The 27,799-nt window shown below is 41.1% G+C and overlaps 1 protein-coding gene across 1 annotated transcript; it reads left to right on the plus strand.

The window, feature by feature from the left end:
• The first annotated feature begins 1,485 nt into the window (after positions 1-1,485).
• Positions 1,486-27,572, plus strand: marchf9 (membrane-associated ring finger (C3HC4) 9). The gene is made up of 4 exons (XM_033630041.2): positions 1,486-3,332; positions 17,092-17,247; positions 21,783-21,975; positions 26,277-27,572. The coding sequence occupies exons 1-4, from the start codon at positions 3,000-3,002 to the stop codon at positions 26,606-26,608; spliced, it is 1,014 nt and encodes a 337-aa protein (XP_033485932.1). The 5' UTR covers positions 1,486-2,999; the 3' UTR covers positions 26,609-27,572.
• The last annotated feature ends 227 nt before the right edge of the window (positions 27,573-27,799 follow it).

The following is a 27,799-nucleotide window of genomic DNA, read 5'->3' on the forward strand; positions in this document are numbered from 1 at the left end:
ATACCTTTTTGTTCTGGTTACATGTTCAACACACAGAGTTGCTGAAGACAAAAATTTAGCTTAGACTGGTTGTTCGTTGTTACAGATATGGACAGTGCAACAGGTAGCTACCAGAGCTCCGCAAAGACATTTTAGAAAAGTTAACATTAGTTAAATATTTGTTAAAAAATAAATTAGTATTTGCTAAACTGAAGGCAAATAGAGTGTGCCAGTAAACCCAGAACTCCGTTAGCGCTTTTAGCACTTCCGGTTCTCTCGTCTAAAAGTCTTTTTGAATGGGATTTTGGTAAAATGCCTCAAATAAGGTCTGTGGTTAACAAAAGCTTAAGCGAGTTTCAGGTTTTGTTCTACGACATAAAACACGTCAGTAAATACCCTACTTGTGAATTTTGAAGCTTTTACGTGTTGTAAAAAAGGCGGTTGCTAACAAGTTGCTCAATACGACTACAAACCCTGTCGGGACATTAAACATCATCACCCCTGAACAGGCGAGAGTGCTGGCAGTCCGCCATTACAGCTTCTTATTTAGCTTAAACAGTCCGATTTCCCCATTATACAATGTTTTTAAAATAAAGCGGCCGAAATCAGTTGAAAGCTTAGTGGCGGTGACGTCAAGAGTCATGCGACCGTGGAGTAGTCATGTAGTCCGTTAAAGCCTAACGTTAGCTTTTTACTTCTGGTGATCGCATTTAAGCTTCAAATGCGGTATGAAAGGTGTTCATATGTGAAGATTATCTCACTGAACAAAACCTGTAAGTATCATAAACTTGTGTTAGCCACAGAGCTTATTTTCTGACATAATCCAAAACGCAATGCAAAAATCACATTCACTTTCTCTTCTGGGAACCAGCGCAATGCTAAACTTCCGGGTTTTGACGTCAGCCCTGGCACACTCTATTACTTTGGAAGAGAACCAGCGTTGGCAGTTAGCCACCAAGAGTAGCCACTGGGGCTAACTAGCTTACTGCTACTTCCGCTATCTCACCGGAAGTCGCGTACATAATCATTTCTACAGTAGTGCCCTCGGGAACGAGGTGGATACTACCCACAATGGTGGTTAATAAATCGGCAAAGTTTTCCTCTGAGTAATAGTGTTATTAATATTATAACACATTGAGTAGACAAATATTTTTACTTGATACCCTGAGTAGCTTTGCTGATAATAGCCTATATACGTTGGCTACTTAGACTATTGTAAGTAAGTATATTTAATGCTTTTTTGACTTTTACTTATAGGCCAATGGAATATTTTTACACCGTGGTATTTTACTTTCACTTAACTAAAGGATGTGAATACTTCTAGCACCGCTGGTTTTACCTGGGGGCACCTAATAAACTGGCAAACTGGTGTTTTTGTTATACTGGTAGTCTACTTGAGAAGAACATGAGTGCTTCCTCCAGCACTGTTATGGAGCCCATAATTCATACCTGCTCTGACATTACACACACACACACACACACACACACACATCATAACGGAGAGGTCCAGGTCCGGTTCGTACTTCGCGCGCTCCCGGTTCATGTGGCCGCAGCAGTCCACGTCAGCAGAGGGAGATCAGCACCCTGGACAGCGGCGGCTGGTCACTGATAAAGCAGCCACAGCTCCTCCTGCACTGGGAGCACTGGGAGCGCTGGGATAGGCACATCACCCATCATCAGAGGCGGATGGATGACCAGAGAGGAAAAAAACCCGACTTGTTTACAGCATGACTGTTTTTCTCTTCTTCTTCTTCTTCTTCTTCTTCTTCTTCTTCTTCTTCTTCTTCTTCTCCTTCTTCCTATTCCGGAAGTAGCTGCTGCGTTGGTTCAATCTCCAAGCCGACCATTTCGAGGAGGGAAATCAGCGCCAGCAGTATCATCACCACCATCTATCTGATCCAATAATCAATGCCATTACTGCTGTGTAATTGCTCTCGGATGCGAAGACATCTCCACGCGTCTTCCCCGTCTTTCTCCCCAGTTAGAAAAATCGCAGGGTGCCTTTTTTTTTTTTTATTATTCTGCCTCTCTTTGACCGTGTTTCTTTTTTGGGGGGGTGCTTTGCAATGAAATGCTGATGGACATCGAGGCGAAGATGGGAAACACGGGGCTCTCGGGTGTTTTTGTGCTGCCGTGTTTCCAGCGAGGAGGCTGCTGAGAAATGAACAGGATTGTGTTTTTGATCTCGACGTGGATTGTCGGGGTGAATGGCTCGGATTCTCCGTGGATCAACCACAGGCTTCTTTACAAAGAGGAGATGAAATAGAGAAGAGAGAGAAAGAGAGGGGGGAGAAAAAAATGGACCATGATCTGACGCTTGGGATGCTACAGTGAGGAGGGACAATAAGAGATAAAATATATATATATATATACACAGAGACATTTTCTAATCATCCAAATCCAACTTCCATTTCATCTTTTCATTTTCCTTTTGGATTATGATTCTTGACAAGAGTCCCAGATGTGACTGTATGGATGGCAGGTCGTTGTATTTTACCTCCCATCTTCTATTTCCTGGCTCTGTGTTGCTCTCTCTTCCACTCGTCCACTCTCTCGCGGTCTTCTGCTTTGGGTAGCAAAACATGTAGGCTATTTTTTGCTGCAAGCCCAGTGCATGTGAAAAAAGGTGTCTTTGAGGAAAAAACAAAAATGGACCGTGGAGATCAAACCCTGTGCAAGCTCTAGTGTTTTTTCTGGGGTGCGGTGGACGATGCATCGAGGCTATAGACGGCGTTTGCTGAGTTGTTTGAGTAATGAATATTGAAAGAGTGTGTCGGCCAGCTGAAAGGGAAAATCTTTCATCCGCATTGGCTTAGACACACATGCCATCAGTGGGGCGAGAGCCTTTATTTCTCTGGATTTCCCCTTAATAAGCTGGTGGTGGTGTTAATGAAAATACTAGGCTACAATAAGAGTGAACATATCGGGTGTATGAATAATAATAATCACAATAATAATAAGAGAAGGAGAGGAGATAAAAACACATTTATTTCAGTGGCGGATTCTTTATGTAGCCAAACATGTTCAAGTATCGGATCCGCATGTTTTTTAATGAACTGAAAGTCCTGGTGTTTATGCGATCCGATTCGAGACAGTCCAGCTCAGACACAGATAGACGGTCCACCACCATGCGAGGTCTGGGGATGGGCGGCTGCGGTTGGCCGCCTTTCGTCGACTGCCATTCCCGGGATGACGAGGAGGAGTACTACGGCAGCGACCCGCGGCCCCGGAGCCTGGCGTTTGAGGACAAGGAGCCCAAGCTGCAAGTGGGCCTGGACGCCGTGTCTCTGGCCAGCACCGCCAGCAGCCTGCGGACCCCCCAGTGCCGGATCTGTTTCCAAGGCCCAGAGCAGGTAGACATGCAGCAGCAGCAGCAGCAGCAGCAGCAGGCAGTGCTTCCTAATGCTGATGCCACGTCCTGTGTGTGGATCAGACACACTGTTTATGTGCTTTAAATGTGCTGAGGCTTTTGTGCAGCTGTGGAGAGCGATTTCAACATGCATGCATGCAGGTTTTTTTTTAAGAAGTTAGCTTTTCTAGAGTGTAATCTGCCATTTTGATTTTTTTTTCCTCTGTAGCAAATCACAAAGGGTCTCTGATTCAGTGGAGCTACTACAACCATCCTGTCCTACATCTCTCCCTCTCCTCCCTCTTTCTCTCTCCCACCCACCTTCCCCTCAAATACCTCCTTTGAAAAAACAACAATCAAGGCTGAAACCAACGTTGTAATCATGCAAAATTAGACAAATCAGTTCTATTTAGATACCCCCGAATCACAAATTGATCTCACAGGGCTTTGAATCTGCTCAGCACAGACACCCTCTGTCTCCAAACCCTCGATTCACAGACAAATATTGCCCCTTTTTCCCAGTGATGTGGTTATCTAAAAAATAACACTGTTTTCATAGCTTAGGCTAATCAGTGAGGGAGAGGCAGCAGTTCCCACACATCTGAAATCCGGCCAGCATAGCAACAAAGAAAGTTAGCCAATTAGGTCTGCAGGATGACAAATAGAGTGAGAGGGACTGAATATGCATGAGTCACAATCATTTTGTAAATGTAAATCAACTGTCCCCCCTCATCCGAATGTGTCACAGAACAGGATGATCAACTATTGATCTTGTGACGAACACTGTTCCTGGCCAGACAATGGTGTTGACTGTGACGATAAATGACAAGTTTAATGAATTTGTCATCCTTTTTTTTTTGTCCTATTTCTATTCTCCTTCTCTCTGGTGCTTGTTTTTTTTACTTCCCAGAGCCCCAAACAAAACAATAAGTAGTGCATCTCTTTGGTCTGTGGCCAAATGTCGATATCACCAGATGTGCAGAAACCTGTGCCGCCTGGCTCAGCAGGTAGTCCTGAAGCCTGAGATAATTAGAAACACTGTAAATCCTGTAGGAGCACAGATGGATATTACCATTTAGTCACTTCTCTAAGATAGGCGTATAGTGTCATTACAGCCCATGTGCTAATTTATGACATCTGCCTTAGAGTTTCTATTGTGAGACATAGTAAATCGGAGAGCCACAGGACAGAGTATAAATCAGTTCAGGCTTGTTTTGGATACAAAGCCATTTGATGTTACAGACAGGGATCAACCCCAGGTTGCTGTCTTGCCCACTCAAAGATCCTCCTTTAATAAAAGGTTGATGTTTGGGGCTTTGGGCTCTCCGGCAAGGTGACTCATCGTGCAACATGGCTCTGAGCTGCCTCTTTTAGCTACAGACAAAGAGCAAGCAAACAAAGCACTGAGGGAAAACCCAGAGACTACACTACTACATCAGCTCTGATATTAGCTCTTTTTTTGCCTCCACAGCGCTCAAAGTGCCTTATACCTCCTTGGGTGCGGGGTGGGGGGAGCACACGTTTGCCATTTTATTGTTATTTCATTATTCAAGCAGGTCACAACAGGGGCCGGGATCATGTCGCTGTCAGCGGGCCAATTACCTACAGACATAATCACCTTGCTCTGTGGGCTGCATTGAGTATGAATCCTTATTAACTGTCTGTCAAAGGCGTCAGTGTGTGTCGTGGTACAGTAGGTCTGGATTCACAGAAGCGGCGCCAGAGCCTGCTGGAGGGGCCGGGCGTGTTAGGTTTGCATGGAGATGCAGGCATGTTGGAGCGAGGAGGGGAGGTGGTGGAGGTGGAGGAGGAGGAGGTGGTGGTGATCACCCCTGCCTGCCCTTTTCACTTGCAGTGCCCAACAGCGTGTTTCCACAGTGACACACAGTCTGCAGCTCAGGGGGGCACTTCCACGCTGGATTTTTTTTTTTTTTTTTTGTCTAAAGGTTACAGCTGAGGAGGAAGACCATTTTCTTAGTCATAGAAGTGACACACCAAATTAACACCTTCATGCTCTGTGAAGTGGCCTCGAGGGCTAAACCCACGCCAGATCATCAGAGCAGTGTGTGTTTGTGTGTGTATTTGTGCGGCGGAGCAGTCTGTGTTTTTGTTGGAGCAGTTCCTATTTGTCGTTAAAAAGGATGAATGTGTTTTTCTTATTGTCAACAAAGCCCGCGAGAAGACCAACAATGAACTGATCCTATTAACATGTATTGTCTGTTTATCCAAAGCCTGATACATCTTATCTGTGCCATACAGCCAGGGCCAGCCCGAGACTTTTGGGGGCCCTAAGCAGGATTTCGTTTGTTGTTATTCTCCAGCAGGGTTGTGTATTGTAGCTTCAATATTAGTTTAAAATAGCTGCGTGGAAGATTTAGGGGGATTTAGTGGCATCTAGTGGTGAGGATTGCAGATTGCAGCCAGCTGAATCTTCTCCTGGTTAGAATTCCTTCAGTGTTCATTGTTCAGGAGTCGAATCATCCGCAGAGGTTTCCTCCTCTCCAACACAAACAGACCAGGTGATTTAACCTGGTAAAAACACTGAATAAGGCAGTTTCATGTTACAAATCAGTGTCTCACTTTTTGTAGTTTGGCACATTGCAGACGGGCTGCTAGCTTAGCACGTGCTAATGTGTGCAATGAGGTTTTATAAACAAGGCGATTTTAATCTGTAGAAACACTGAATAAATCAATTTATATTAAAAAAATCTGTGTTTTTCCAACGCTCTTGTTGCAGAAAGGCTTCTAACTACAGTGGCTGACACAAAACATGAATGGCCTCATCTAGAGCCAGTGTTTGGTTTGTCCATTCTGGGCTACTGTGGAAACATGGTGATGCAACATGGCGATGTCCGTAGACGAGGACCTGCTCCCTATGTAGATAAACAGCTCATTCTAATGTAACAATAACACAATGATTATTATTTTCAGGTGATTTTACGCTAAAGAAAACATACTTATTATATTATATTCCATTCTGCCAATATAGGATATATATAATCCAACACACTGGACCTTTACATATTGTACAATATAAAGACTGAAGTGAGACCTATTAGCAGCAACACCAGCTTTAAATAGACTTCAGTACTCCCTAATCCCCTGATCATTTTTTAACCACAGAGTCCTGTGAGTTGTGTTGTGTAGGGGACAGTAAATGACTTACTTACCTAAATTATTCATTTCACCAAACTCTGACCTCATTGCTTTGTCTCAGTTTGTTAACAAAAATGGCACGAAATAATATCAGTTTTCATTTAAGAAGTTTCTTATTGTCTCTTGTTCATTAAAAACAGCCTTTTTCTAGACCAGCTGGGGCCTTAAACAACTGCTTATATCACTGAATGGATAGGGCTGGTTGTGCATAAGCTCCATTGTTGTCCAAAAACAATTAGAACACAAGTCCTGTAAATTAAATAACAAAATAATACACCCTCTAGAATGACACGTAGAAGCGATGTCTAATTTGATGCCACAGTGGTGGAAGAAGTACTCAGATCTCTTAGCTTGGTAAAAGTACTAACACCACAGGGTAAAAATACTCTGTTACAGGTAAATGTCCTGCAATCAGAATGTTACCATGTAAAAGTACAAGAGTATTAGCATCAAAATCAATGGCCTATTTCAGAAAAATATGTATTATATCATTTGATTGTAATTAGTGATGCATCATGTGTTCATCACTTTATTGTTGCGGCTGATCAAAGTGGAGCAAATGTTTATATTCTGGGTCAGAGCAGTCACCACAAGAAAATGTAAGTTTCTGCAAACCGTGAATACGTTACATTTGTACATTTCATACGCATCATATCAGTGTTTCTAAAGTGACGTAGTATATGAGCTGACTTTGTCATCAGGAGGTGGAGGAGATGGTGGACGGTAGATGGAGGGGCAGCTAGGTGAGGAGCCTGCCAAGCTGCACACCACTGTTTTAGACCAACAAACAGCAAAATAGGTTGTATTTTAGTGAGTCATTGTTATGTTTCCTGTGGTTTTTAAAGCACCAAATGTGGGTGTTCTTTTGGCATGTTGCTGTTTTTCCAGTGGGGATAGTGCCAGGAAAAGCGGCAGGTTTTTTTACAGACTTCACTGCTTTTTCACAGAGGATTGTGCCCCACAAAACTGAGGATTTTAAGCCAAAACATGATATTTTCCTAGCGATAACCAAATGTTTTTTTGTGCCTAAACCAACCACACATTAATCACAGTGTTGTTGAAATGTAAAGTTTCAACATATCTGCTACGTAATAACATGCAAACGTAATGTATCCATGGTTTGCAGAAACTTACAATGCTAACGTTTATTCTGGCGATTGGGTTGCCTTACCACACGTTTACCACAGAGTTGTCACAACATAGAATTTAAATTGAAACGTAAAGAAACACAAAGTTTCGACATATCTGCTGCATATGAAAGGCAGAAATGTAACATCTGTGTTGTAAGATCAACAGGACAACAAAAATATTTTATTATCTGACAATGTTTAAGGTTTGGTTAGATTTAACTTCACAAAAATGGGATTTTGGTTTGGGTTAAAGTAAGGTAAACAGTATCGCCAGTGACAATGAAAGCCAACCCCACCGTTTGGTGTTTCGCATCACTATACTTTCTTTTTTCTTAGATGCGTGCTGCTAACTGTCTGGTACTGTATGTGGTTGCTACCTTTTTATGAAGTCCCAACCTCACCTGCGCGCTGCCACTCTGGCATAAATGTCAGTGTCAGTGAGCCACAGTGTTGCACTGGGTGACATTTCTCGTCTTTACCATGAACACAGACACTGAAGTTTATTTTGACTCAGTCCCACATACCCCATCCTGCTGCCACAAAAACTCACTAGCCTCCTGAGACCCGAACATTTGTTTGGTATGCATTTTCAATTTCTCCTAGCTATCTGGGATCAGTCGTACCCGATAAGTATAAAAAACTAGACACTGTCAACAATAATGACAATAAAGCCCCAATGTCCTCAAACGAGCACTTACTTACAGTGTCTCAGCTTTTTACTGTTGCTAAAATTGGTCAAATTTGTTGCCATATCGAACTACAAACATTTTTGATCATAAATAAACAAGTTTCAACGATAAAATGTGATCAGCTTTTGGACCTTGTCCACATTTGTGCCGGAATAGCTGCAAACTGACTTGGCAGAGATGGCTGCCATCTTGTTTTTTCATGGATTAGTGTATTGTGCTCTTACTACCGCTAGATGGCACAAAAAGTGTCCACGAACGAGGACAACAGGTCTGAGTTAAGCAGAATGAAGTGTAAGGTCAAGTAAACCCAAAATGTGAGGTCCTCATATGAGGACACAGGGTCTCAGGAGGCCAGAGCACCAAATGTGGATTACTCCACCACTGAAAATAGTCCCAGACAAATGCACTATTAACTGCAGTTTGAGTGGCGTTTGCTAAAAACTACAGTGACCAGCTGTTTTACGAAATTATTTAACTTTTAAAATATATAAGCTATATATTTGTGAGTCTTCTGTAGGAGCCACATTGTTGGTTTAGGTCGTTTGGTAGGATTTGTCATAACAAAAATGTTGGAAAACTTCAGCCTTACCCTTTAAAAGTTAATGTAAAGTGTAATGTTGCTTTACAGTCGACTTCACAGTTTGCTCCAACACAGTACAACTCCAAATGTTCTAGTTTTATTTGAGCATCAGTTCATCCTGCGAGTCCAGATGTGACCTTTCATGTCTCGTTTGGTGCCTTTTCTCTTTCTGTGTGTATTGCCTTCAGGTGCAGGGATTGACTCTCAAATTTGAGAATGTGCAAATGAAAAATAAACATAACACAATATTTATGAGTGTTTTACTTCCAGTTTTATTTAGTCTTGTTAATTGCTGCTGGATTTGATCAGTTTGGTACATTTTTATAGCTTATTATTGGCCCCCCAGGACCTTTGATATGAAAGTATTACTATAAAACTTAAGATTATTATTCGAATTATTACAACAACAAAGAACTCATTACTCAAACTCATTTCTCTGGTACTCTGGTAAATACTTTTTACTTTTTAGTGTTCTTTGCACTGACCTCATTTACAGAACTGTTCCTTCTGCGTGAAGCTCAAAAAAAGGTTTGATTTCCTTCAGGTTGTCTTGGAGACACCAAGTTTTCGCCTGAAAGCAATTACATGTCCAGTACACGAAAAACATCTTTCACACCTGCAGTTCGGTTTCCTCAGAACTAAATGTACATCCTGTGATCTGCGGCAGGAGGATCGATATTTGTAAACATCAAACAACGCTCCCTCAGAGTTTGAGTCTTGAACCTGATTTTGGGATGAATCCAGGGGACACTTTGAAGAACTGTGACTTTGGATGAGACGAGCTCTTACATACAAATACATTTTATCACTTGATAGAGATAATTGGATGCATATGGAGAGAAAATCCCTGAAATCTGAAATGAAATATGGTCTCTCTCATTCATAATTAATGGAGCAGCTCCTAGAAAATGCTCCTCTTGATTCTTGCTTCAGATGAAATGTAAATTTAAACAAAATTATCACATTTTCTGTTTAAACAGCTTCTGTTTGTGGCGACGCTTTAAAATCATAATCACAGCTTTTAAAGGTCTTTGTTTTTATTTTGTTCTGGTTGATCGTGACATTCACGTCCTCATACGAGCCTGAAAATGTTTCCTCATAACACACGCACACACACATATACACACACGCACTTTCCAACGACAGCTTGACATTTTAGAAATGTTTGCTTTCATATGGTTTTTATTTAGTTTCTCATATACTTCTGACCTTCTCCGTGTTATCTTTATAATGTCAGCAGGCAAGTTATTTTAAAGTTTATGAGTGGCATGTGGCTCATCTGCCAAACTCAATCTTTTATGCGATGGGACACTCGAAGTCTTTTATTATAAGTGGGAAGGTCAAACGAGCCAGATGGGGAACCGACAGAGTGCAGATGGACAGAAAAAAAATGAAGCATTATTTGTGTCAACGCAGTCCGGTGGTGCATAAAATCTGTATTGATTAAAGGGATTGTTCGGATTTTTCTGAGGTGGGGTTGTATGAGGTACTTTGCCATAGACGGTGTATCACCTACAATACACGGTTGTCGGCAACAAGCGGCAACATTCGGCGCTAAAAAATGGATTTTAGGGAAGAGGACTGGCTAGCAATATTTTTTTCAACACATTCTCACTCCGACCTCATCACATATTGACGTTTGGGTCATTGACTTTCCACGTCCACATACGACGTGCAAGGTAGCCTGGGTGTGTTGGTTGTTGACGTTCTGGGACACCGTGTCAAGTTCTTTCAAGATACCCTTCTGTTTTCACAGGAAATTTACGTTTACATACAGTCTCTTTCAAAATAAACACACTATGTCGGTAAAACAACACAAATTGACGTTGTTTTCCTTCAACAACAAACACATGATTAGGTTTTGGCAACAAAAGTACGTGGTCAGGTTTAGGAAAAAAAGAACAAGGTGTAGCTTTCTAATTTTATGGGACATGAATGCCGCTCTCTCGGGTGAAAGTCAGTGTTTATTGGACCCATCCACCACCCCTCCTGCCCGCCCCACTCAGACTTCTGCCACCTTAACTTTCATCTTTGTCCTGCCACGGTTCCCCCTGATGCGGCCGGGCATCATTGAATTATATTGGCAACTGGCCGCGTATCATACAGACGTTAAACGACACCTTTTGTCGTTAATTTCTGACGCCGCAAGTCACTGCCCAAGCGCCAGATTTCGATGACTTTGGAGTGAGACTGTGCTCTTTTTTCCTACCATGGCAAAGGCATGGTCCGCCTCACTCTGCTCTGATTGGCTTAGAAGTGCCAAAAACTGCAGTTCCTCTAATGGCCACTTGAGGCTGGCTCCAAGAGCGAGTCAAATCCCATAGAACGCAATGTTAAACTTAACAGCAGTAATAAACATGTTTTTAGCCAGGTACAAAAACGGTTTTGGTATTTATAGCTTATCTTCCTGTTCATGACAATTGTACGAGGGAAGAATCTTTATATAACTCACTCATTTAGATTTCTATTAAGGCTTAAAGTTACACATAATTAAGGACGGGCCTCTTTAAGTGACAGGCTGTCTGCAAGGTGTCACCAGAGTCTGACTTTTCCTACAGCTCCAACCTCTCATCTAAATATAGTCATTTCTGGCTCCAAAAATTCAAGATGGTGATGGCCGAAATGCCAAACTCGACTCCACAAACCAGTTGGTGATGTCAATGTCCATATATTTATACAGTTTATGGTCAACACACCCCCAGTTTGGAGAAGCAGGCTGAAGTACCACCACAGAAGTTAGGCAACGTATCATTGTGGACGGGGGTAGCAGGAAACATATTTTAGCCACCTATAAAAACCTATCAAATTAAGTGTGCGCTATATTTAGACAGTCCTTTTCGACAGCTGGTGTACCGCTGCCCCGATCAATTTCTTTGTGTTGTTGTGTGACTTTGGTGTTTTTAAAGGTTAATTCACATTCACCAAAGTCACACAATAACACAAACTAAGTGATACAGGTAGCAGTAGAACGGCAATTCCTGTGTTCTGCAAGTTAAAATAACTGTTTTTGTTGATTGAGTTTGGTGTCTTTGAAGCAAGCATAGATGGATACAACAACTTCAGTCCCCCATTATAGAGGGCTGACAGCAAGGTAAAGGTGTAAAAATATAGAGTATACTTAAACAGACAATGTTTTTTTTAGATGTCGGTACTCCTGTCTGCTTCTCCAAACTGGGGGCATACTGACAGACATCTACTGTAGGTAACACACTGACTATGGATAAGTACCTCATACGAGCTCATCTAAAAAAAATCCAAATTATCCCTTTAAACTGGTAACTCTCTGGCAAGTTACTCTAAATGTATTCTGAGTCAGAATTTGTAAATGAAAGATTCTGATGAGCGCTGACATTTGCACAGAGAACTGAGAAAACAGACATCAGCTGATTTTAGTCATTTTCATTAGGATTGATTTTTGCAGTCACTATAAAGCAAAATATTTATTTAAATAATAACTCAATTCTAAATTCATTCTCTTTTTTGAGCTCGTAAATTATGTGTAGAGCCACTTATTATACTATCAATTCAGGCCGGTCCCGCTCCGTTGTTACTTTAATGGTGTTCATTACGACAAAAATTATTTTCCCTTCTCCAGAGAAAATCAGTCACTCTGTTTTATAGACCCAAAAAACTGTGATAAACTGTGTGACATGCCAAATAGAAGAAATAATACTACTACTATTATTCGTATGCAGTGCTGGGCAGTAAGGTATTATTGAGTGAATAAATTACAGTAATGTGATTACTTTTTCAGGAACAGTAGTGTAAGGGATCTTAATCTGAAATTCATTAATTAGATTACAGTGAATATTCGTTCCATTACTTTGACATTTGAAGGTCAGTCTCACCGGGAGTTTATGGAAGGTTGATATGTGAAGCTCATTATTAATACGTGATGTCTTGTCTGTTTAATTTGTACAAAACTTTAATGGTAAAAACAGTATGTGGTTTTACAGGGTGTTATGTGTTGGAGTGTTTCTTGACTGAACTCAGTGACTTACTGGTGTTTTGTCAACGAAATGAGACGTGTAGTAACGTGTGAGTCATAGACTGTATAAATAATAGACGTAGCTACAGTGATGTCACCCACTTTTTTCTGGACTGCTGTTTTGACGTCTCAAGTTTGGCATTTCAGCCAGTGCCATCTTGGTTTTTTGGAGCCAGAAGTGACCATATTTGGTGTTGAAGCCTCGTGGACAGCCTGTCGCTCAAGCAGCCCTACCTGTATATATGCATAACTGGGGCCTTAATAAAATGTAAATGGGAGAGTCATATAAAAATTCACCCCTGTACAGTTGTCATGAACGGGGAAATTAGCTACAGGGACCAAAACCATTTTTGCACCAGGCTGTAAACCTGTTTATCTCTGCTGTAAAGTTGAGCATTTTAACATGAGGGTCTATGGGGACTGACTCCGTTTTGGAGCCAGCCTCAAGTGGCCATTAGATGAACTGCAGTTTTTGGCACTTCTGCATCGGCTTCATTACTCGACCTCAGAGGTTGGCGCTTGGTGTTAATTGGTGAGCTTTAGAGGTGCTGTTGGGCAGGTTTTGTTGTCTTTTGGACTAGGGCTGCAACTAACGATTATTTTCATTGTCGACTAATCTGTCGATTGTTTCTTCGATTAGTCGTCTAATCATTTTATTGAAAAATGTGTTAAAATGTTGAAAAATTTTGGTCTGTCTCTCCCAAACCCCAAAATCCTGTCATCTAATGTCTTGTTTCATACTCACGCCAAAGGGTTTCAGTTCACCGTCATGGAAGAGAGTGTAAAGCTGCCAATATTTGAACGAAAGAAGCTGCAATAAGAGTATTTTGGGGTACTTTTATTGTACCTTTCTATGAAAAATGACTCAAACCGATTAGTCGACTACTGATTATTTTAATAGTCGATTAGTCATCGATTAGTTGACTAATCGTTGCAGCCCTTTGGACAGAGGTATGCTTCCTGTTTTGCTCCTGCTGTCAGTCTCTGTGCTAAGCTAACTGTTTCATATTTACAGACAGGAGAATGATAGCGACATTCTCATCACATTTCTCATCAGGAAAAGCAGATAAGCGAACCTCCCAAATATCCAGCTATCACTTTAAATCTACATTTCCATCAAGATATTTGGTCCATGCCTTATAGTCCAGTTAACAAACGGTTAATGCTTTTAAAAACCACAACCTTGAGTTCAACCCACCCGAAGTGAACTCTTCGCCTACCTGACAGCCACTATGTATGTTTGATGTCTGAGAGATGTAAGTTTGTTATGAGGTTGGCTGAGTTCATGCAGAGTTTGTGTGAATTGTCCTCAGGCTTCAGCAGCTCTTCTCTCCTTCACCTGCCTGCCCTTGAAGCCCCATCGCTTCCTGCTGCTATTGTACTAACGTGCCCCTCAGCCACCTGGGCCCCTGCGTCAATCTGTGGTTTACCAACGATCCACACTCAGATACCGGACAACACTTGTTGTGAAAGCTTCCGTGAAATTCTGACACATGATTTTGGACATGCAGGATTTTGTTTTTTTTTTCTTGCTTTTCATAAACAGAAATGAGAAATTTGCTGATGCAAAACATGCCATCAAATTTTAAGCCTCATGACAAAATGAATGTTTGATGCTGACTGGTGATGACAGCCTGAATGTGGTCATCCTTAATGTGGCGAATGTGCCAACAGGCTTCAGGTTCTGGTGTAGTGCTGAAGAGACACTAACCAGTCTCTCAGGGACTGTATGAAAATTATTAGGAGGAGGAGGAGCAATGCAATTTTAATTTTTGCTCAAGGGAGAGTAGTCTGTTTTTTTTTGGAGTCTCATATTTTTTATTCGTACCCAGTCTTTATTTTTTAACTCAGCCGTCTCTTGTGAGATTTGTTACATTAAAAATAGATCAAAATCAATAGATTGGCGTTCATGTGCCACCTGTGATAAAAGAGCATTTTCCATAAGCAGAGGAACTAATACGGCTGTTTTGAGAAACACAATACACATGGATCTTATTAGTGATTGATCTGATCTCCTGCAGTTAAATTAAATGTATCCTATGACGTTAGTCAGTAATACAGGTTCAGCAGCACACATTTGTTCAGTGTAGAGAGATGAAGCATGATGATTGTTTGCAGTGTCACTAACATGATCATTTCCTGCCTTTTTAGTTCACAGGATGATTTGAACTCACAAACTTAATCATCCATTTTCCCACAGTTAACTGAACTGTAACCAAGACATTCGTAGCTTTGTTTATATGTATCCCTTTTCATATTAAACCAACTTTACTTAAGCATGAACCAAGAAGTTAATGTACTGTTAGCATAGTAAGCAGCATCATCTTATCTTACTATATAATGACGAAAACTCTGTCTGTGTGTGTCTGTGTGTCTGTTCCACGTTTTTCTCCTCACTGACTTGGTCAATCCATGTGAAATTTGGCACAGTGGTAGAGGGTCATGGGAGGATGCCAATGAAGCAATATTACATCAATTGGCCAAAGGGGGGCGCTATAGCAACTGATGGAAATTGCAAACTTTGAATGGGCATATCTCATGCCCCGTATGTCATAGAGACATAAAACTTTGCACAGAGATGCCTCTCCTCATGAGGAACAAATTTGCCTCAAGAACCCATAACTTCCGGTTATATAGATTTTCCGCCATTTTGAATTTTTTGAAAAACACTTCAAATGGATCTCTTCCTATGAAGTTTGAGCGATCTGCATGAAACTGGGTGAACATAATCTAGGGACCAATATCTAAAGTTCCCTCTTGGCAAAAGTTGGAAAACTTACTAAAACTGAGCTTCTATAAGGCAATGAATATTGTGGAGGGCGTGGCTCATCACATAAAGGTGTATAACATCTCAAGGGTTTCACCCATCACCGCGCAACTTTGTAGGCATATGACCACACATAATCTGAGGGGACCCCTCCATTATTGACCCCATCAAACAAAATGGGGGTGCTAGAGAGCTAATTTCTTATCTAGGCCTAATCGTCATATCGATTTTCACTAAACTTGGTAGATATGTAGAACAAGACGCCTCAAGGTGACTGGAGAAATTTAACTCTAATTGGCAACTGGGTGGCGCTATAACAACAGAAAAATGCTTAAAAATGGCTAAAACGCGACTGATCGCTGTGGCGCCCTCTGTGGACCAATGTTTGGGTTTTTTTTCCTAATTTTTGGTATGACTAAGTCATGGTATGGTATGCTGTACTCAATGGGTGTGGACTAGTAAGATATTGAATGTTTAAATCAAGGTACATCATCTGGAATTATTTCTATTTTCTTAATAATGGTTAAAGGCAACCAGCCAGTCGTGACGCTCAGTGGCATCAGAGGGAAATGCAGTGGGACAAGAACGAAAGTTAGGGTGGCAAAAGTCCTAGAAGCGCGGGCGGGAGGGATGGTAGATAGGTCCAATAAACACCAACCTTCACCTGGGAGAGTGGTGCTTGCATCCCATAAGGTTATGAAGCCAAACCCAAAATGTTGAAACATGACGAAGTCGGAGTGAGAATGTGTCTTTAAACGATTAGTTCCATATTTTGGGAATGCTTATTTGCAGAGAGTCGATAATTGAACGGCATGTCAGTGGTATCGGCTGATTTTCGGTGTCAGAATCGGCCAACATGATTTTTCCTATTTTGCACAATGAATGAATATAATATACATTGAAAAGTATTGTATTTCATGTCTCCATCTGTTGGTGGGCCGTCATGATAAGAGTATGCATGCATAATATGATGTTAATTCCACTACAGCAGAGACTTGATGATCACTAAAATTAGGTAGGGAAAAGAGTGGATATATCAGTATCAGTATCAGTTATCAGCCAAATGAATTGTTATACATTGGCATATCGGATATTGGCAAAAAAATCCAACATCGTGCATCCCTACTAGCTTTGCATAAAGAACACAAACAGATAGTCTGGCTCTGTCTGACAGCTCTCCATATCTTGCTTGTTTAATCTGTTCAGTAACTGAAGTGTGAAATTGACTATTGCTGTTAAGGTTCAGCATGTCTCTGCTCTCCAATAATTTTCATACAGTCTCTTAAGACAACAAAATCTCATAGCCACATATTTAAAGAAAGGATAACCTCACTATTTTTCTCTAAATTAAGATGATCCATAGATTTTACTGGCAGAAATTAGATTAAAATATCTTAATACAATTTGTTTTGCCCTGAACTCATTATGCTGTGTTTCCTCCTCTGTCCTGCAGGGTGAGCTGTTGAGCCCCTGCCGCTGTGACGGCTCAGTGCGCTGCACCCATCAGCCCTGCCTCATCCGCTGGATCAGCGAGAGGGGATCCTGGAGCTGCGAGCTTTGCTACTTCAAGTACCAGGTCCTGGCCATCAGCACCAAGAACCCTCTGCAGGTAACATGAAGGGAATCTGCAGCACAAACACACAGCAGTTTTAATCTGTGGAGATATAGATTTTAACACAGAGAAAACAAAACCAGACTGCACACTCCCCTCCTGGAGGTACACCCCTTAAGTAGCCTGAAATGTACTTGTACTTAACTTTCCATTTAATGCTTCTTCATGCTTCTGCTCCACATTTATTTGGCATAATTAGTGAGAAATTCAGATAAATAATACAAAATATAAACAAATAAATTATGTATTATTATAGGTCAAGATACAACTGTATTGATCCCTGGGGGAGGATTCACAGGCCACCCAGCAATATATATATAAAGTAATTAAAATTAGCTCCACCTTTACCAGCTGCATCCTTAAAGTGATGAACACATTAATGCATCAGTAATTATAATCCAGTGCAGTAACATATATTATTATGAAATGGGCCAGTCTGCATTTTAAGTAGTCTTTTGGTCCTTCAAAGGAACTGTGTGTAAGATTCAGGGGGATTTCTTGGCAGCTAACGGTGAGGACTGCAGATTGCACAACTTCTCCCGATTAGAATTCCTTGAGTGTTCAGGAGGTTTTTACCAGGAGCCAAAATATCCGCAAACTTTCTCTCCAAAACAAACGTACCTGGGGTCCCATTTTCAAAACAGTGCGTAGGATCTGTACTAAAAATGCACTTACGAACAAATGCCAAAAATGGCGTGCACCCAAAAATATTTGACAATTTCTCCAGTCAGTCCTCCTTCTCACCATCTGCGTCACCAATTTCCCGTCTCCAAAATGTTTGTAAACGTGGGTCAAAGTTTCTTCCATCAAGTCTGTTTTAATAGATCACAATGTACGCCTCTTTTAGGTCTCGTTGTGTGCGTACACATAGTGATTAAAACCTGGTAAAAACACAAAAAACTGTATTTCTCCGACACTGTTCAGCACATCGCAGACGGCCTGCTTGCCCGGCATCTGCAAACGTGTGCAGACATTTAGGAGGTTCTTACAAGGAGTCACATTGTCCATAGACAAGCCAGTCTCACTCCGAAGTCGTCGAACTCTGGCACTTGGGCAGTGACTTGCAGTGTTAGACACTGATGAAAAAAGCTGTCCTTTTATGTCGGCATGATACACGGCCGGTTGCCATTATAGTTAAACAGCACTCTGTAGCATCAGGGGGAAATGTGGTGGGATAACAGCGAAAGTTAAGGTGGTGAAAGTCCGAGTAGGGTGGGTGGGAGTGGCGGTGGATGGGTCCAACTAACACGACTTTCACCTGGGAGGGCAGTGTTTGTGTCCCATAAGATTCTAAAGCCAAACCCTGTTCTTTTTTCCTGAACCTAACCACGTGCTTTTGTTGCCTCAACCCGTTAGCTGCTGTAGGAAAAAAAGTCAATTCGGGTTGTTGCACTGACGTAGTGCTTTTATTTTGAAAATTATTATTATGTCAATCAATCAATCAATTTTATTTATAAAGCCCAATATCACAAATCACAATTTGCCTCATGGGGCTTTACAGCATATAACATCCCTCTGTCCTTTGGACCCTCACAGCGGATAAGGAAAAACTCCCCAAAAAAAAACCCTTTAACGAGGAAAAATGTATTTTGAAAGAAGACAATGCATGTAACAGGAAGAACTTGACACAGCGTCCCAGAACGTCAAAAACCAACGTACCCAGGGTATCTTTTTCGTTGTATGTGGACGTGTTAAGTAATATCTGGATGTTTTTACATCCTGAATTTTTAAATTATCACCAGAGGTCTCCTCCTCTTAAAGACAAACAGTCTTGGTGATTTTAATGAAAACGCTAATGGTCCTATCGAAAGCCAGTGTTTGGTTTGTCCGTTCTGCAACTGTAGACAGAAACGACTCATTCTAAGATAACGAAAACAAAACAATTCTTATTTTCAGGTGATTATACACCAAAGAAAACATACTCATTATATTACATTATATTGCATTTCTGCCAATATATCCCACTAAATCCTACTCACTGCAGGTGCTACATCCCGCTTAGCCCTCTGTTTCCATCCTTGCGATGGATAAGTTAAAAAATTTTAAAGGCATGACTTTTACTTGTAACAGTATTTATTTACTTGAAAGCAGTATTTATACACTGTGCTATCATTACAGATAAGGTTACTAAAGCTACGGTTACTGAGCTTGTCCAGGTGAATCTGACAGAGACGTTTCATAACAACAAATACAACATAGAAACTGCATCAGACCCAAACACTCTTTGCTAGAACAAATCTCGGGCCGTCGCTGTGGTGTGAGGACTGTTTGCCATATTGTGCTGACACATTTTCCCTCTGCGTCACCGTCCTTCTGCACTCCTCTTCAGAGGCAGCTGATGGCTCGAAAACCTATTGAGAAGATGCCATTTATACTATATGTGTGTGTGTGTGTGTGTGTGTGTGTGTGTGTGTGTGTGTTTGACATATTAGTTAACGTGTGTATTCATCATGGACTCATGCATGGTGATTTCTCTCTTTGGTGGAAAGAAACTGTACGTTTACTAATGTACAACTTTGACGTGCTTGTACTTTACATAAATCGGGTGTTGCCAGATTATGCTACGTTACACTTCTACTACACATTTCAGACAAAGATATTGTACTTGTTGCTACACCACATTTATTTAACATTCATAGTTACTTTACAGATCAAGATTTTACGTTAAAAAACACGTAGTATGTTTACTGATTACAGTTAATTATAGATTAAACAGGTTGTTTTTTGTTCTCATCTTTGTTTGGCTTATGACCCCTCTGTATTTCTCTACTTGTTTGTGGGTATGTGTAAATGTTTTGAAGTAGCTCAACTGATCTTGTTCTAAAAACAAAATGTATCCAAAGATTTGTGAGTAGGAGGACAAATAAAACTAAACAAAACAAATGATCTTTAGTAATTTCATTGTCACAATACCTAACCAGTAAGCCACCAGCTGGGCGGCACAGTAAATACCTCCCACCGACGTGAGTCACATTTAACACTTTTAATACCATGTAGTACAATTACATGAGACCTAGTGAGCAAGCTGACGGAGGGGTCGAAATAATCAGACAAAAGTACCAGATAAATGTTTTAAATAGTTTGCTGAGAGAGGATAAACATCTGAAATAATTAGACATAAAAAGTTCAACTTACACAGACCAAAGTGAATACAAGGAAGGACATTAGAAGACGTTAGCCTCGCGTCACCAGGCTCTTCACGTACGGGGAAGAGCCTGGTTTCCATTCACTCTGAATTTTGTCTGGATTCTGGTTCCGGTCTAGAGAGCGGATCCGGAATTCACCAAATTCACCAAAGTGTAAAGTGTTCACCAAAGTAAAACTTTAAATTCTGGCGCACCATTGATTTACAATAAAAGAAAAAGGTTAACTTAATGGCTTGTGGCTTTTCTTGTAAATTATATTCTTTAAATTAAAAAGTTTCACTGCCTTTTTATGAGCTTGGTGCTTTTATTTTGACGGAAAGGCGCATCCATCAAATTCCGGATCCTGTCTCTCTCGCCCTGGTTCCGGTTCCTTACCAAAACAGCCACTAAACCACAGACATATATACATAGATGCCGCATCGACTGCCTGAGCGCGTCCTCGCCGGCCGCCATCTTGGATGGGTCTCGCTTCGCCTCCACAGTGCATTCACTTCTACTGAGGAAGGAGCTGTGTGCACAAGAAAAATAGAATAACTCACTGAATTTTCAACTGATTTTCACGAGGTTTGGTTTGTTACAAACGGCACACATGTAGTTATGATACAGGATGCTTTCGTACATTAAAAATGCGGGATTTCATGCTTTAATACTTTCTGCAGATAGCAACAGCATGTTATTTAGGTCACAACACAGTTATTTTATTCACCTCAACCCCAGAGTGGGATATATATATATACATACATATATATATATATATATATATATATATATACAGTATTTATATACTGTATAAACATACTGTATAAACACAATATACACAATACAAAACACAGTATAGCATATTATGTATAGCACACCTTTGTGCATCACTTTTTTAATGAATTGACATAATTCCAGACAGGATGTAAGTGTGTCTGTGACTTCCTGTACGGACTGAAGGCTGCTGGAAACTGTCGGGAAACTGTCCGACTTCACCGCAGCTTTTTGTCACCGCCCCCCGCTGCGGCCGCCTGCTCTCGTCTACTTTCCAGGCGAGGCGCAATTCATCTTGAACGAGCCTAATGACACTCCTCACCTCCAGAGGAGTTTTTAACCCCTTACTGTCATTATAGACTTCTATAAATGTACATAGATTAGAAACAAATCGCTTTTTCCACTCATAATCACACATTCAGTACATTTTACCCTCTTTTTTTTTTAAAGCGCCTGGACAAAACCTCAGAAAAACATTTTCTGTAAAATTGTTACTAACTGGACTAGATGAGGCTTCATGCTATGGTCCCTTTGTGTTTCCAGCAAATACCTCCCAGTTCTAGTCGTCTCCACCATCCTCACTTGAGTAATCTGAGTACTTCTTCCACTGCTGACCCTTTTCTCCTCTTCCAGTGGCAGGCCATCTCCCTGACAGTGATAGAGAAGGTGCAGATTGCAGCCATTATTCTGGGTTCCCTTTTCCTCATCGCCAGCATCTCCTGGCTCATCTGGTCCTCCCTCAGCCCGTCGGCCAAGTGGCAACGTCAGGACCTGCTCTTCCAAATCTGCTACGGCATGTACGGCTTCATGGATATCGTCTGCATAGGTAAAGGGCACCAAAATATGACACCATAAAGTCACATGTCAGTATTAACAAGCTTCAGCAGCAGGGTCCATCAGACAGATGTTTTTGTTTCCATTTTAGATTTTATACGTCTGAAGATACTGAACCCCTTCATGTATAGTAAGCCTCATATGTCTTTAAATGTAAACCTGAAGAGAACACTGAAGGAAACTTTTCACACAAAATCCTCACATATAAACCCCTTTAACGCAAATTTGTATGGTCCTAGGAATCAGTCTACGTCACTATTTTGGCATCTCAAAAGGCAAAAAATTGCAACCTTGGCTTGTCATACAGGCCTTATATTAGATTCTGTTTATGTTAGAGCCTCTGAAATTTGGTATAACATCAATCAAATGCTATATTTTTGGCAGGAAGTATAGAAACGTCCATATGTATGTACTTTGGGGACTGCATGGGGCACCAAAACAACCCATTTTGCATGTTATTTTCCCCTCATTTTCAAGGGACAGTAATTAAAGACATGACATCTGCTTGTGCGTGCAATCGCTTTGATTCAAGGGCGTAGGTTTGGTTTCAACATTGGGAGGTACACAAATGAAGCAGGGGGTTTGGGGGTCCTCCCCTAGAAAATATTGAGCAGTAAACACAGTTTTCATGCACTGATTTGTGCCGTTTGTGCATCAATATGTGTTGTAAATATCTTTACTTTTCTCAAAAATAACAGTCAGCTGCTACTTTCATGTTTTATTGGGGGGTCTAAATATTGAGGGGGACATGTCTGAGTTTCGTCCACCCCAAAATCTATGCCCATGTTTGGCTCTGTTGTACGCCATTTTGTCTGTGCTCCCACCAAAAGTCATGGCTCTAGGAACTGTATGTCTGAAGATACTGAACCCTAAAAATGTCTAAGGCGGTTTTCAAGGGGCAAAATGAAAGTGACAACATTCCCAGTGGCAAAAAAGCTATACAAGTTTTCTCAAATATAATCTACATAAAGTTTGAACAAAACCTAAAATGTAAACAGAAACCTGTATCTGATTTGACACAGAATGACCCAGCAGCAGCAGAGGAATACAAATCATATAAGAATATCACATGAAAAGATGGGCGTAGTACAAGGTTTATGTTACAGAGCACGGAGGGATGCATTATGCAACAAGAAGCTCTGCAGCAACACAAAAATATATTAATAAACATAGGTCGCATTATGCAAGGACAAACTAAAAAACATGTATTCAGTTCACATTCTGTTGGTTGTTAAGGTCACACAAAATTACACAGAAACAAAACTAAATAAGCAGATGGTGCAAAGGTAGGAGATGACAAACACACACACAAAAATAAGAAAATTTTGATGATGTCGCAGAGAACAAGAGATTCTGTTTTCTAGGAGCAACCTGGTTGACTGTTCTTGTGTAACTGTGAGTTGCCCGTGTAAGACAACACTGAGAACAGATGGCATCAGATATCTGCACTGTGATTATTGCCAACTGTCTATTCTCATCCACAGGCGAGATGGAAAGTTACTACCTATGATGCTGATTGCAGATTTTTAAAGGGGACATATTTTGCTCATTTTCAGGTTCATGCTTGTATTTTGGTTTCTACTAGAACATGTTTACATGTTTTAATGGTCCAAAAAACACTGTTTTTCTCATATCGGAATACAGGCCTACCTGTATTAACCCTCTGTCTGAGAAGGCTCTGATTTATCGCCTGTCTCTTTAAGCCTCACCTCTGAAAAGCCCAGTCTGCTCTGATTGGTTAGTGTTTCCAAGTCTTCTGCATTTCGGCGTCTCTGCCGATTAAAGCTGCAGCTGGAGTAACTAAGTAGACCCACCCACCAGTTACATGACTTGCTCACCATACCTACACCATCAGCCACCTTCGCCCCTTAGGGCCCGTCCCAATACCCCCCCTTAGCCCTACCCCTTGGCCCTACCCCTAGATTTGGGGGTAGGGGTGTCCCAATTCTTTTTTGCGTGTAGGGGTAGGGGGCATAACGAGGGGTAGTGGGTATGAAACTAGCCCTTCGGAGCAAAGGATTTCAGATGCTGACTTGCCAGCGAGGGGTAGACGTCGCCATGGCTACCACCGAGCAAGAGACGGGGAAAAAAGTTTTTATTGCTATTCACGATGTCTAGATTGGAGCTGACAGAAAGCTAGCCAGCTAGCTAACGTTACCGTCATCAAGTTGCTTGTTAGCTAGCTCGCAGTATCTGGTGTCTGTCATCTGCCCTGTTCTGCAAAATTGTTGGATTTTTCACATTATGATAACGCGCCAGCTAGTATAACTATGCTGCCTCTAATGTTAGCTGGTTAGCTAGCTAGCAGAAGTCCCCTGTCGCACATATCTTATTACTCTAATAGTATGTTAGTAGCAAGCATAATAGTAGCTAACGTTACCGTTACGTTGTAGATGCCGGTTGGAAATGTAGAAGGCTCGCAGCTTCCTGTTTACAACAGTTACGTATGCGTGAATGTAACCGATGCGGTGACGTAGTCAGTGGTGTCCCAATTCCTAGGGAAAGATTTCAACCCCTACCCCTCGTTGCTTCATTTCGAGGGCCAAGGGGTAGGCCTAGTGGGCAAGGGCTAGTGCACAAGGGCTAAGGGGTAGTGGACAAGGAGGGGTATTGGGATTGGGCCTTAGTCTGGAGGCGGAGGCCCTGGACAAAACACGAACTTAGCATTTAGTTAGCTATGAAGTGTTAAAACAGAGGCGGTTAAGGTTAGGGTGTGGTTTTCAAACTTTTTGTGCCCAAGCCAAAATCTTAAGGCACACCTGTATTTATAGCTGTGCACATATATGTAACATGTGTTATCACTCGTATCAAAATACAATACAATAAAAATGAAAAAATAAGACAGGAAGCTTTCATGATACTGTCTACAGACAGTTTTTTTTGTTCAATTTTCTTTCAATGGTAGGTCGTCATAACCGGTGCTTTGTTGTAATTTGCTCCGTACAATAAAGCGATCCACTGTCCCACTCACAGCTCTCTCTTTTTAAATATTATCATCCCTCACACTGGCTGCCAATCAAAGCTTTTGATGTGTCACACACTTATGATTCCCACGCGCCAATGACGACAAATGGGTTCCTTGTGAAGGTTTTTTAAATTGAATTATATTAAATTAAATTACTATTTTTAGCTAGAGTGCCTATTTATAAGGAAAGTGGTGCTCACAACATACTGATAAAAATTCATTCAGAACTTTTTGCGCAGGCCCAGTTTAATATTGCAATAATAATGTGTGGTTATCACAAAATCCTTGGGCAGAAGTACTGGGTTAGGGTAAGAGTTATATCTCATAACTTGTTAGGTGAATCACGTCTTTATATAAAATTAATTATAAAGTGGATTATTGCTACGTTTGGCCTCATATTTATTCACTACAATGTCGTTTCGTAGCAGGTTTCAAATAACCATTGTGTTGGTGGGTTTGTCCTGTACTGGTGGTGGGCGCGGTGTGTAGGAGTGTGTCATGTTAATTCTGAACTAAATGTGGCTGCTAGTGACGTGTGGGTCAACATACAACCTGTGAGTCCTTGCTGGTTAACCTGTGGGTCGAAGTCCGACATATTCAAATCTCTCCTTTCCTAATGGAGAAAAAGAAAATATGTATAGACCTAACACCACATCCTGACAGCAAGCAAGTATCTCTCTGTCCACACTGACTCCGTTAAATATGCACGGGGTCAGACAGAGCAGATCGGCTCTCATAACAGGCTGGGTTGGTGCAGGTTTTAAAAAGCCTGATCCACACATCAGCAGTGGCTGCAGACATACATGTCTTGTCTTTGCAATGTTATCGCAGCTGTAGAATGACTGCAGTGGGATATTGTAGCACTTTCTACCATGAAGAATCACCAATAAAAGCATCTAAACACAAGCTGACAAGTTTTAGCAGGAATATGATCTGAAATCAGGGAGAAATGAACAAAATCGGCAACCAAGATTACATATTTCACTGTTAGCATGTAGCTACATGTAGCAGTGTATGTAATGTAAACACTTGCAGTGGTGTGTCTGCAGCAGATGACCATATAAAGAAATCTGTCGCCATCTGACGTCAGCTTGTAGCCAAAGGAAACATATTGAGAACAGTCTGAAGCCTTCTGAAGGTGTTTGCCCACAGAGATCACTTTCATATATGTTTACCTCATTATTAGAAACTTTGGCCACTCTTAATCTGAATATTCGACATTGTATAATTACATATATGAAAGCATAATAGGTCTCCTTTAAAATTTGGTGTAAAGAAAGTGTGAATTCATTGATGCACTGTCCTTCTCTCTTCGTCTTCCTCCCCAGGCCTCATCATCCATGAGGGATCATCAGTGTATCGAATCTTCAAACGATGGCAGGCTGTCAATCAGCAGTGGAAAGTTCTGAACTATGAGAAATCAAAGGACTTGGGCGACCCGCTGAGTTCGAGCAGCAAGACGGGGGCTCGCGGCTCTCGCGGCAACCCTCACGGTCTGGCCAGCAGCAGCGGGGGTCGACAGAGCAGGAGGTTAAGAACTATTCTGAACCACCACTGTGGATACACCATCTTGCACATCCTGAGCCAACTGCGGCCCAACGACCCCCGGATCAGCGCCGCCGCCAACCGGGAGGTGGTGATGAGGGTCACCACCGTATGAGTGAGGGGGTGGACCTCGTCTTTGTGTCCAGATGTAAATGAGAGGACGGACTCACAGACCTAACTTTAAACAGACTCATGTAGGCGACAGGAACCCTGCGAGGAGCCAAGTGACGCCACATCAACAGACACTTGAGGATTTCTCCTCTTGTTTCGTACAACAAAAGGAAGCCAGATGCTCCTTTTCAATAATTAAAGAACTGATGAAAAATAAAGATGCATTAAGAGACATAAAATGAAACGTGTGGAGGAAAAAACAGTGTAAACAGGCTTTATAACCTAATCCAAGATGACAAGACGTTTTTTCCAGTTCAATATCAGGATGCACAGAGACATTTTTCTTTGATTTGATCCTCTTGGTTTGATTTGTATCTATTCTTTTTCTGTTTGTTTTTTACTCACTTTGATTTTGTACGGATGTTTGATTTTAGAAGAAATCATGTAACTCCATACATGCCAAGCATTTCCAGACAGCTATGTATAATGATCTTAAAATTTCTACAAGATAACTGATGCTGGTAAATAGACCGAAAACTGAAACAAACAAACCAACACGAGGGAGAAACACAGAGGTGAACAATAAGTCATACAAAGTAAAAAAAAGAGAAAATAATAAAAAAAAAAGAACAAAAAAAGAAATCAGTAAGATTTCAGTGACACTTAACCTTTCTGCAATAAAGATACGTATGTACATTTCACAGGGAATTTTGCATGGGTATATAATTTTATTCTTCATCACATAACATAAGCACATGACAAATTTGCTCTATTTCGAATGGTGCTTGCCAAAATAAACACTTTAGAAACATCTGATTTCATTGCACCAACTTTTTGTCAACATGACAAATGGCAGTGTGTTACAGCTATTTCAGCTAAAATACAGATTGTTGCTGCTGTGTGCTGATTCAGATTTGATAATAAGTAAACTATTGGATTAAAAATGGGGATCAGACGATCTCTTACTACTCCGTCTCACTCTGTCTCTTCTTTACTCTCACCTGTAGCTGAAAGCATGCATGGTCCAGTGTGTCGCTGTTTGCTGGTGTAAAAGTGGGATTGAAATGTTGCTGCTTTTATTTTCAATAGTTTTTTTTCTTCATTTATTAAAGTGGAAACCCTTCGCTCAGGGTTTCTAAGTGGTATTATTGGTGCCTCTGTCACGAAGACAACCGGTTTGCTTTCTGTTTTCCTC

This window comes from Epinephelus lanceolatus, chromosome 8 (assembly GCF_041903045.1).
Source record: "Epinephelus lanceolatus isolate andai-2023 chromosome 8, ASM4190304v1, whole genome shotgun sequence".
Classification (NCBI taxonomy): Eukaryota; Metazoa; Chordata; class Actinopteri; order Perciformes; family Serranidae; genus Epinephelus; species Epinephelus lanceolatus.

What these genes read in the sequence shown, in the direction of transcription:
- marchf9 (XM_033630041.2), top strand. Translation starts at nt 3,000, where the DNA reads ATGTTCAAGTATCGGATCCGCATGTTTTTTAATGAACTGAAAGTCCTG. An exon ending in GCACCAAGAACCCTCTGCAG is followed by an intron (nt 17,248 to 21,782) that starts GTAACATGAAGG and finishes CTCCTCTTCCAG; the next exon opens with TGGCAGGCCATCTCCCTGAC. An exon ending in CATGGATATCGTCTGCATAG is followed by an intron (nt 21,976 to 26,276) that starts GTAAAGGGCACC and finishes CTTCCTCCCCAG; the next exon opens with GCCTCATCATCCATGAGGGA.